This window comes from Rissa tridactyla, chromosome Z (genome assembly GCF_028500815.1).
Source record: "Rissa tridactyla isolate bRisTri1 chromosome Z, bRisTri1.patW.cur.20221130, whole genome shotgun sequence".
NCBI classification, from domain to species: Eukaryota; Metazoa; Chordata; class Aves; order Charadriiformes; family Laridae; genus Rissa; species Rissa tridactyla.
The window spans coordinates 78,232,938-78,245,277 of NC_071497.1; the positions used below are offsets into that span (position 1 = coordinate 78,232,938).

At 40.7% G+C, this 12,340-nt stretch overlaps 1 protein-coding gene across 4 annotated transcripts in view; it reads left to right on the top strand.

Annotated features, from left to right (window-relative positions):
* The window catches only part of KIAA1328 (KIAA1328 ortholog), a 175,954-nt gene extending 164,353 nt beyond the window's left edge, over positions 1–11,601 (top strand). For 3 of the 4 annotated variants that reach the window (XM_054184651.1, XM_054184650.1, XM_054184653.1), the window contains one exon: positions 8,202–11,601. In XM_054184651.1, coding sequence (XP_054040626.1) covers positions 8,202–8,415 — 214 coding nt within the window. In that variant the 3' untranslated portion in view covers positions 8,416–11,601. The remainder of the gene's footprint in view (positions 1–8,201) is intronic. The other variant, XM_054184652.1, reaches the window with a different exon arrangement.
* The last annotated feature ends 739 nt before the right edge of the window (positions 11,602–12,340 follow it).

Sequence of the window (12,340 nt, forward strand, 5' to 3'; positions counted from 1 at the left end):
GAGTTCATTGGGGGTGTAGGTCTTGCAGCATCCAGCGATCTGTTGCAGTGCGGTGTGTCAATACATACACGTGAGATGGGACCTGCGGAGCAATGAAGCGGCAGCAAAAAGGCTGCTTTTTGTCATCTGAGTCCACACAGAGAAGTGTTGTGTGAGTGCTGGAGGCAGCTGATCTCCTCTCTGCTTCTGTGTAACCCCACTGGGGGAATGTGGTGCTCATTTCTGGGTGATTGCTTACTGGAAAAGGTATTGTCAAAGATTGGAGGAGAGTGGCAAAAGCTGTTGCTATGCTAGAGGTATTGATTTATGAGAGAAGATTAAAGTACGTGTGGCTCACATAAATGTTGACTGAGACTGGAGCAGAAGGGAGAAACGTAATATTGTTCAAATACTTAAGCAGTATTTGCACCAAAAAAGAAGACGGATTTCTCATTACTGTGCCAGATCTTTAGTTATAACTAAATATAATGTGAAGCTGGGAGAAAGAAAATCCTTTTTGTTTATCTCTAGCTGACTATCATAAACATGTTCTTTTTGTGACATGTACCATTTCCTCCTACCAAACTCTGAAGAAAAAATTCATGGAACATTTGTGGCATTTTCCATGCTGTTCTGATCTCCTTAATTGTATGTTATATCTTTCCCCCTGGACTTGGCCTTATCTATTTAGACTGCGTGCTCTTTTAGAGGGAGGATCACTCTTACAAGTGGTTGTAGAGTGGGTCCCCATGATCCTGATCAAGGCCCTTTAGGTTATATGGTAGCCTATAAATAAGTAATAATGGTAATGATAGCATGAGATATATTTGGCTGTGGAATGACTTCCCAAGGAGAAAAGTGAGAGGCTGATTGTTAGCAACAAATGTGAGGAAGCACACTGTAGGGAACGGTTCTCTGTCAGCAGGGAGATGGCTGGATGATCTAATAAGTCTTTTCCTTCTCCAGGTTATGATTCTGTGAATACCGCCTCGGAGAGTTCACTAAAAGTCTCTGATACTGTAAGCTCTCTATTATGAGGGTGTGGGTTTTTACAGTACTCTGGGAGGCTCTTGCTGAGGACACTGCGTAAATATATTCTGTTTTACATTGTGTGATGTATTTTAAATAAAAGGCTCTGATCTTTTTTTAATTGCTTTGAAATATTCTGCAGTCTGATCTTTTTTCTTTAAGAATTCAGAACTTTAAGATGCCTTTGGAAAATACAGACCTATTACAGGCAAGAAATACGTCCCAACCTGGAGTTGGCTTAAGTACAGCCAAACTGGCACAGTCTGTTTGTCTCTGATTCTTGATTTATTCTTGTTCATTCTCTTGATGTTTCAGCCTCAAGAATTGCACTACTTTGTGTTCCTTTTTTGCTTTCAGCATCTTGAGAGTCAGTACATGGGAATACCACCCCAGGGTGTTTTTTGGTCACTGGAGATGCGGTTCACACGTGAAAGGCAAGGTCCCCTATCCTGACTTGCGGCCTTTCAGGGAACGACTGTAAAGTCGGCTTTTCTTTCTCATCTTTCATTTCCTATCCAACCAGTCTTTATTATTCCTTCTCATGTTCATCTCAGGCTTGCTGGGCCAAATAGCATGCTGGTTAAAACCTGGATTATACTCAATACAGTAGGGAAGGAGAGGAGAAACAATCTGAGACATCAGCTCAGAGCTATGGATCCTGAACCTGGAAATCTGGTGACACAAAGAGGATCCAGTGGACATAATGCATTTGGATTTTCAAAAGGCCTTTGCCAAGGCTCCACACCAAAGGTTGTTAAAGAGCAGGATAAGTCCTTAAGGAGGAAAACAGTCCTTAAGGAGGAAAAGTCCTTTTATGGATTTACTGCTGATTAAATGAGAGCAGGAAAAAGGACTTAATGTTCATTTTTCACGATGCAGAAGAATCAGCATTGGAGTCTGCCAGGAACCCACTGGGCTGGTTCTTCATCAGTGACCTGGAGCAAGAAGTGAACAGCAAAATCTTCTGCGTGACCTAATATGTTTGTGGATGATACAAAGTTCTTTCAGATAGTCAAATGCCATGTCAATAGCAAAAAAACTCCAAAAAGGCATAAAAAATTAGTGGACAAAAACTTAATTTACCTAGGGTAGAGTCATCAAGACCATGTCTACATGACACTGCACTCAAAGCAGGTGGTGACAGTTTGTGAAGTCAAAAGTTTCCCAGAGCTTCACAAAAGCTTGTGGAAACACAAGCCTTCGTCTACCCACATTTTGATTCCTGTATATACTTTTGGTCTCTGCCCCTCAAGAGAGACATAGTAGAACTTAGAAAAGGTGCACAGGACAATTAAAATGATCAAGGGAATGAAGGAGCTGCCATACAAGGAGAGACCAAAACATTATGCCTTTAGATAGGAAAAGACTGAATGAAAAAATTATCCAGAATTCAACAGTTCACCAGATCCCACCATGTGAGAGAGACTAATTGCAGTCAATCCTTAAAAAGCACTTGATGACACTAGCAGGATATCAGATTAAACAGACAAACAAAATTATGTATTTCAATAGCAATGAACTTCCTGCACTTGCTGTCAGAGGACGTTGTGGAAGCAACAGGTTGAAAAAGGAATTTGGCAAGTCTGTGGACAACAGATTGGTACATGGATGTTGAAAGACAAGCCAGAGACATAGGTCTAGCATCCCTAATACAATGATTGTGGATGCAAGAATAAAGATGGCAGAAGGTGGTTAGGACTCTTTAATTTGGGTAGATTTTCGCTTTTCGTCCATTGAGCTGGGGTTAACTTTGGGGTGGGTATTCAGTCATCACAGCTGGTTATACCAGATAACCTCAGGTTGTATCACCTGCGTGTAGTGTGGTGTCTTCAGGTCTGGGGTAGTTTGACCGCTGAGGCCACTTCTTACCAGCATCTGTTTTTTGTCTGCTTTTGTTAGCCCTGTTTGTTCCAGTCAAATAGGGATTTGATATTTGCTTTATAATAATAATAAGGTCAGTTTCCTTTTCTGTAAAATGGGCCTGTTCCCTAGCCCTTGAATGTGTTTTTAGCTGTATTTAGCATCTGTAAAGTGCTTGGAGGCAGGCGGCGTTTTATGAATACAAAATAGCGTTAGGCTTTGTACTTAAGCACAATACTGTACCGTAATTCAAAGGCAATTCATGTAACATTAGTAAATCACTTTGAACTTTATGTTGAAAATATAAGCAGTAGTATAAAAATAAACCTTTTTATTTCCTCTGGTATATACAGTTAAATAAAGTAAGCCTATACAGCTACTAATCTCCAAAACCGTATTGCCAGTATGCTTTGTTGAAATGCCATCACCTTGCAGAAGAGACATTCTGTGTGTTTTGTACACATTTATGGTTGAAGAATAAATTTTCAGAGACTGTAAATGAAAAGATATCTGTGAACATCGTGATCAAATAATATGTGACGCTGCTTGTTTAAAGAAATATACATATATCTCACTGCCACAGTATTTATGATTCTAATAAGTTCAGTTATTTTGCCTCATGGGGAAATTCCTGCTCCTCCAAATATCAGACTTGTTTGGGGTAGTGCTACTTTTTCAGGAAGGAACAAATGATATTATTAGTTAAATGGGACTGTGCAATATGAAAATACAATAGTGTAGTTTAAAAATTGAACAGTGTGTAAGAAATATAATATATTTTACCAGCAATGGGAAATAGACAAACATTAAAAATTCAATGACATATCCCAACTGTCTAAATAAATAAATAAACACACATCACCGTTCAGCCAATTGATGCAAGGATGCTCTGTGCTTACCTTGAAGAGGACCATTTTCTCTCATATCCTGCGCAGTAATGAGTTCTCTGCATCACTTTTGCATAATCTGACCATTTTTTAGGTACTGTTCATTGTGGGACTGTCTGAACTGTGATTGCCCAGCAGGTTTTATTAGATAGAATACCAAGTGGTTTCAGGTGATTTCTCAGCAACCATCCTGGGAATAAGTGGTCTTATAGTTCCCAGAGCAACAGTCACATTTGCGTGTTTGTTATAAAAACGTGAAAGCCTTCCTTCCCATTCAATTTGGAAACACAGTGGAAAGTAAGATGCACCTGTAGATGTTCAGAGTTGTATTCCTGCTGCACAGGCAGCGAAACAGAAATACCGTGGAAGGAAGGGTTGGGCTCTGTGCCAACCTGTGTTTATTTTTGTGCTGTTTTCCTCTTTAAAATATGGATGTTTAATGAGCTGTTCTGAATTGTAATGCTTTACGATGTTTCCTGTTACCTTAGTGATGGACTACAAAACTCTTTTACATTAAGTTTATAAATTCTACTAAATACTTATCTAATTAGGAGGCAAGGCTGAAAGTTTCTAATAAGATTCCAAAATCCCTTTAGTGGCTGAGGAGCCAAATTTCCAGCAACCTGTGTTAATTGTACAGAGGAGATTAAGGGAATACTGTCCCAGCACTGTGCAATGCCTGACCAGGATGGATTTAGCCACCCAGGTCACAGTTCTGCACTGACCCAGCTATACTGGCTTGATCCTGGTGGTATCTACCTCTCAGATTGTTTGTGCATCTCCTTGCTGGTCTCTGAGCCATATTTGGAGTTTTACCTTCTACATTACAAGCAAAGGTCAAATTTCTTCATGGAAAGAAGAGCTTCAAAGTTTACGTCTGCTCCCATCTCTGTCCTCTTGCACGTGGCCCTGCCTTCCTCATGCTTTGTACACTAATTGTTTGTGTTCCCTCTCCTGATGGAATTTTTGACGATTTTATGGTCGGATTACTTTCACCAAACTTTATCTTGTCTAAATAGGTAGACTTCTAATCTGAACTAGTAGACTTTACAAATTTTCTTCTCCTGTGATGAAACATGCAGACTTTCAAGCTCATGAAAGTCAGATGAAAGAATATACATGGAGGAAGTGTTAAAACCAGGCTTAGAAAAGAGATTGTTTTCCAGTCTGTTGCGGAGGTGCTCATTGACTTTCCAGCACACTGGCAAATGTACCAAAAAGGTGAAGACAGACTGAATTATCACCATCCTTAAAGGGAGAGTTGCCCACCTCGTTTTCCTTCTGTTGAGAGGGCAAAACCCATCAAAGAAAATGTGTGTAAGCATCTAGCACTGATGGGACATTTGGTTGGTTGGCTGGACATCTATATGTGAGGAACTTCTGTATATGGTTTAATGCACAGTGCTGGTGCTTTCTCAGAACACTTGGGAATTTTTTCTTCTTGGGAAGCGTGAACAATACGAGGGTGCTCTTGGCTGTTAATTTGCATTAAAAGAGCATTCAGTATTCACAAGCCAAATTTGCTAGATCAGTTTTCCTGTTTGAAATGTTCTGACTCTTGGGTGCCTGATCCTGCAGCTTTGACTTCACTGAAGCCATTAACTGTCGTATTAATAATAATAATAATGAAGCCTGTTTTTACTTATGCATTTATTCAGATCGTGCAAGGAATACATATCCTGGTTTCAGAGAAAGTTGCATGTCAGGATTTGAGCATTCTGACTGTGTCTCTTTAAATATATGGATACAAATAAATGCTGAGAAAATTGTCTTTGCGAGCTTCAAACCATTCTAGGTCTACTCTTTTGCCTCCAGCCAGATGCTGTCTGATGTTGCCTAGACAAACCAGGGCAAACCATTATCATGGGATTAAACACTAAATACCTGCAAGGAGCATTCTCTTTATCAGATAGCGCTCTGTTAGCCGAGTTCATTCACTTTATTGCATATATAACTGTGGTGTCAAATAGACTGATTTACAACACCTGGTCTTTTACATAATCTTTGCTATTTGCTGCGCTTGTAATCTGCCAAATCATTTAGCCTGCCTGATAGCAGAAATGCTGTAAAACTTAGATAAACTTGCAGAAGAAATGAACTCGAAGGTACTGCTGAAATCTAGGGCCTGCACGTTTGCTATAAATGCACTGACTGGTTTGGTTTCCCCCTGCCTAATCTGTGATTGAATGTGGCTGCCGGAGAAATTGAAATTTTATGATAGCACTACAGTCAGAGGAGATAAGCATTTGTATGCTAGACTAGATTAATCTAAAAAGAAGTTTTAGGTGTGGCTAATGAAACCAGTGTATGTGTTAACTGGGTTTCTCTGGGGTTCAAAGCATCAGTGTATATCTATATAGAGTCTAGTCCAAAACTTTCTTTACGTGAAAAGTCTAATATAGCTATGTGCTAGTTCTATCAGTGCAGTTTATTCCATTTACGTTGGAGATATCTTCATGGGGCCTCGGTTTTTAGAGGGTACTTTCTGAATGCTAATACAAACAACAGACCCCTATTAAATGGCCTTACTTGGCTACCTGTAACCCTCATGTCCTCCTGAAATTCTTGGTTAAGGTAGCTGTAAGGCATCCCATTTGCGTAGGGTTACCACTTACGCAGTCCAATTGAAACAAAACTAAAGCTGTATTTTTGGCTATTATGCGTGATTTAAACAGACAGATAATAGAAGGACACATAGACAAGCTTAAAATGTGAGAAAGAAATTTGAAAAATGGGTTTCTGATTGGGTGTAATGCGAGCTAGTACAACTGAAGGAAAATAAAACAATCTATAGATAGTCAAATAGAGGCAAGGCAGTAATGTCAAGTTGAACTGTGTTAGAAACGATGGTGACCATCAGATTGGAAGAAACAGTAAAAACTGAAGGAAATGAGAGCTGACTTTTCGAAGCAATCATAGCATAACTCCAGTGGTTGCCTTTAACATCAGTATTAACCCAGCAGTACCACAGTTAACTCCTTCGAGCTGAGGAAGTATTTTTGAGTCTCAGACATAAGTACAAATTACCTTGTCGTGGTCAGTTTTCTTATGATGGTTGGGATATAACGCCCACCACTGGAGCTAATGAGGGATATTTTGCATGGTATTGGTAGTTTAGGGAAGGAAGTCTCTTTACCTGCTGCTGCTGCATGATGCTATTGGACAGCACAAGTAGTCTGCCTCTGGGAGATGCGTTGGCCACTGCTAATCTTTCATGTCAATAAACTGTTGTCAATATTTGTACTTAAGTATTTTTCATCCCATCTGAATTAAGGAACCTACCCCAGCAGTCTGACTTAGTTGCTTAGTCTTCCTATGCTCCCACTGTCCTGAAAGGAAAAAACAGAGGCTTTTCTCAAGCGGGAAACAGTGTGAGATGTTTCCTCACACTATGGATGAACTCTTCTGCTTACAAGAGAGGGACCATATGGAAACCAACCAGCTATGCTGATACCTTAGGTTGAGTGCTGTGAATAATGTTCTGTGCACATAAGTCATTGAACGTGTGAATTATTTCAGCATTGGGAACATCAGGCAGATTGGTTCTAACAACAGGATGGAACAATGGGGACTTTTGGGTAAAACTCTTGAGTGATATCTCTTAGACCGGAGAAGAGTCTCCCTAGGGAAGCAGTGGAAATGGTATTGTTTAAGACATTTAAAATTGGACAGGAGAAAATATATTGTAATGATCAATCCTCTGCTGGTATTTAGATCAGGTCTTGTCTTGTGTGAATATTAATAGGGAGTCTCTGTCTGAAGTAACTGCCATTATTCAGTGTGCGTTACCAGCTGATGTTGGCTCACAACCTTCCCCCACATCTGTACTCACACTTAAAGGACAGCCTGAGTAATGTTTAGCACCTTTGCCTTTTCTCTTGGTGCCTGAAGTGTTGATTTCGTATTGCCTTGCTTAGATTATATTCCTTCAGTGCTTCCACCAGACAGACCATATAGTGCATAGAGATTTACAGGAAGCACGTGTAGTCTGTGGCAATAATAATAAAGTCTCCTGCTGTTTTCAAATCCCTGGGAAACTAAATCAAGTGTAGAGGTCTATTCGAAAAAGTGCAGCATGTGTATAAGTCACTTTACCATTACCTGTGTGGGTCTGCCTTGTACTTGTTCAGTGTATTTGGCTGTCATCTCTCTGAAGTCTGTCCTCAGTCTCCGGAGTGCTACTAAGACATTGCACACCTCAAATGGAAAAGCTGATGAAACAGCTTAAAATAACCTGAGCACCCATGCTTTGCTCGCCTCTTTTTCACTGCCTCTGTGTTTGCATTACTGGTAGGAGCCCATACACCAGAATTTATTCTGTGCTGGTGGCCGCTATCAGACAAATCCAGGTCCAGCCTGAATTATGAAGGCAGGAAGACCGGTTTCAATTCCTGCATGATGCTGTGATACTTAATGGAGCTCCATTTTCTTCTTGTGTTTCTGTAGGTACGAAGCCTGTCTTCTTGACCTGGTCGAAGCCATGAGTCCGATATCTGCCCCAGGACACCTCTGCAGAGAATCTTACAACAAGAACAAAATGCACACGCCTCATCGTTCAAGCCACAGGCTGTCGTCTTGGTACCAGACCCCTCTCAGCTCCAGAAGCAGAGCAGATGAGCTAGAGGAGAGTCGGCTCCTCGAGGAGATTTTTTTCATTTGACATGCCTCATTGGTCTACAGCCCTTCTGTAGAATTTTTAGGACCTTTTTATTGCTGATTTGTTTGTGTTAAATTACCTTTTTTAAATTATTTGAGTGACAATTGCTTGTCTTTTCTTTTCTAAAACGTAGCTAATTAGCATCCAGTTTCATTTAGGTTTTAGTAATCATGGTGCAAGAACATTGTTGGGATAGACCAATCAGAAAGCGTTAACCTTTTTTTTCTAAACCTTTCACGTGCCAAGTAATCATTCTAAAATAGAATTTTTTTTTAATCTACAACATTTTCTAATAGATTGAAGTCACAGTTTTGCCAGCTTCATATCGGAAGTATATTTCATTATCGATTTTTAGCTCTAAAGCGGTTTGCAAGAACTGCCTAACAGTCAAGAACCACCACGTTCAAAGTAGATTATTTTCTAATTAAACAAGTCTGTTTAAAACCTGGCATATTATAAAGGTACAAGCACTTTAGTACTTTTTTCAGTGATTTTATGATCTACTTCTTCCTTCAATATTCTGATATTTAACACACTGGGTTTTTAGGGGATATATTGTAAGCTCAACTATACAGTGTCTAATAACATTAATAGAGGATATTGCAGGTTGATGTACTAGGCAGCCATTTGAAATGTATTCCTCTCGAAATCAGTGCTGTTCAACAGAGTTTATGTGCTCGGTAACCTAACCCTGAAACAGCAGAACACAGTCAGACATTGTAGTGGTCCAAAACCTATTTGATGTACTTTTCAAGATTAAATATATAGCAGTGGTAGTATAAGAACAGTCTTTCAGAAGACATTTTCACTAACTTGCACTATTTTGATCCTGTATCCAGGCTCCATTGTAAATAAGACAAATCAGTAATTATTTCCACTAGCGGCTTGCAATGCACATTTCCCTGCCGACTTTAATTATTCATGCTGTATCTATTTCAGTTTATTTAAATGCACTTCCATCTACTGCATGTACTTGGTTATTTAAAGAAATATGCCGAATTGGTAAAAATGACTGCAGATTACAGGATTAATGGTCATTTTCTCCACAATGCAGTGTTCATGTTTTATTGTAACAGTAGCCACCGGCATGTGTTCCTAGAAATATGAGGCTAAAATACTCATTTTGCACAGTAAAATTGCAGCAAGGGAAAGGTAGAATTGAGCCAGTACGGGCAAGTTCTAGGCCATTTGCTCCCAAACACCACTTCATGGGCCAGTACAGCTTTTCTGACAGTCTCTTTAGGCAACCCTGCTTATCTTAATGGCAGCCAGTTGCTGTACTGATCCTTGGGGTATCGCCGCTGCCTGCCTCCCACGTGCTCGCTCCTGTGCAGCGTTTGGTGCTCTGCAAGGAGCTCGCAAGGCTCAGTGATGAGGCCCCTGGTGCGTCTCCCATGAGAGCATCAGTGCAGGATATCTAGCATGAGCCCCTGGCAGCACCGTGCGCTTACAGCGATGAAACAAAGGCAGAACGAAGCGGGGGGTGAACCTCAGGTTACTCTGGGCTGTTTCATTCAGACCCAGTCTTAATCACAAATTAGGTGATGTCCTTCTCTTGCATCCCAGCTGAATTTTAAAAGCTGCTTGGAGGAGTTCAGAGGAGTGAAGCAGCATTACTGGACCAGAAAATGACTACTGTGGAAAGGCCCTGCTTGATCTGTCCTGCTGTCAGTGAAGTATTATAGTTCTTTCTAGTATGTCCGTCTGCTGTTGAACGTCCCTCTTGTTCTGCTCCTTGAGCCTGCGAAGGCATGGGTTTCTTCTCAAGGCCCTGAAGATATATTCTGTGCCCTGACCCGGGTACAGCAGGTGGGGAAATAGGTTTTCTCATTCTGCTGGCTGAGTATTCTGCTTCTTTAAGAGGGCAGGGAAAGGGAGGGGAAAGAAAAGAAAAACGTACACGGAGCAGCAGGAAAACTGAAAAACCATGAAGAAAAGACCGTCACATAGATCTTAGGCTTTTGGGCTGGGTTTTGGTGTTTTTTGGTTTTGTTGGGGATTTTTTTTTTGTTAAGGTTTGGCATTTGTAAAGAAACAGTTCTCTGCTTTCAGTCCAATTGCTTCTCTTTTCCAGGTTGACTGAAACGTTAATTGCCTTTTCTAATAAGTGCTAACTGACCTTTTGAAACAGTAAAAACTACACGTATATCTCTTGAAAGGTGCCTTTATGTACCCAGTCGAGAACACTGTGTGGGAGCGTTCTGTTCATTGGTTCTTGTGGGTGCCAATATTTTAACTGCTTTAGGATTCCTTATGATCCACTTTGTTCATTAACAATTCTAATTCTAATGGTGACTTTTGACTTGAATCTATGTTTTGGTAGTAGCTCTTTTTAAAAGGACATTGCCAGGGTTGTGGGCTCTACGCTCAAGGTGCTGCCCATCAGTCAGAGCTACACAGGAGGCATACCTTTATGAAGCCAAGAACTGTAGAGTTAAGGTGGTTGAAATGTCAGATGGGTGAAGACCAGCCTGTTTTAACTGTCTGTGAGATGCGGACGAAGAAACAAAAGCTATTAATTTGGTAGGCCCTGTGAGAAATCATTTTTTATAATGCTGGCTCTTGCTCTAGTTATCAGCAGTACATTAGGAACAGTGTTTAGCAGTCAGTGCAAGCAAAGATATTTTGCCATGAGGCACTACAAAGTTGAAGTTATTAAAACATTTATAGCCTTAGAAAAAAAAATCAATGATTGTCAAATAGGAAAGGACAAAATCAGTAGCTGGGACTGGGAGGGGAATTGTTTCCCATCTGCTAAAACAGTAGAGGAAATGCAAAAATTAAACTAGCAAAAGCAATCACTTGACAGTGTCCTTTTAAGTTTAAGCTCCTACATTAGGAAGCTGCCGCCGGGGAGTTAGTCCAGCCATAGATTGTTTGTCCAAAATGTTCCCAGTTAATATGCTTCAGCTACGCATCGGGCTGTGTTTTACATGAGGCTTTGTGGAGTAACATGACTTCTGCAAAGGCTCCCACCCTTTGTGTTCTTCCCGAGTGGCTCGTACACACACACTTGCTGAGTGTTTGTGTAGTCATTGCGTCTGTGCACCTTGCACCTGTAGCAGTCACACCCTTTCCACTTCTAGTCTCTCCAGTCTCGCTGTTGAATCCCATCTCGAGCATATATTTATATATGTATGTGAGGTCTTTAATAAATGATCTAGAGGTTTCGTTTAATCTTCCAGACTTCTTGTTTATTTGACTTACCTCCTGGTTTGTTTTGTCCAGCTCAGATGTCAGTTTTTTCATTGACAACATGTTCTGCTTCCTACATCATCATGTCGTATATATTGTGAATCTCCAGTTTGCTAAGATAGACGAGGAACTCATTTTAAGCCTCCTTTGGAGCATGAAATGCCGGAGACCTCTCAGAATACACAAGAGAAGAGAAGGGGAGAGCCAGCACTGTGCTTTGGGACAAAAAGGTAGAATTAAGGAGTAAGGAAGAAAGGATGGAGGTAAAGGCAAGAAGGACTAGGATGCAAAGCAGAGAGCTGTACCAAAGGGTGACAGAAGGTGTAGGCTGAGTGGAGCTGAGTCAGAAGGTAGTCTTGAATTGTTAAAATATAGTAAGTTGATGAAGGCAAATTTTGTGCTTATATCCTGGAGGGAGAAGTGTCTTGAAGCACTTGTTCCCAGAAGAGGCTTATGACTCCCCACTCCTTTTTCAAAACATGTTCCTGCATTTGAGGAGATACTGTCCAAAGGATACATGGTAAATCAGGGAAAGAAGGCAGTAGCCTAACTTTAGCTGCTCCCCTTTAGAGTAGCTAGACAGGGAGGCCAGAGCCCCGAGGGTGACAGGGTGGAACCCAGGTATAACCCAGGCATGGACTGAATTTAATTGCTAGCAAGGAAAGGTGGTGTGGACTTCGACGACAGAAGAACGTGAGACTGGACATAGCAAGAATCTGAATAAGGGAGAAAC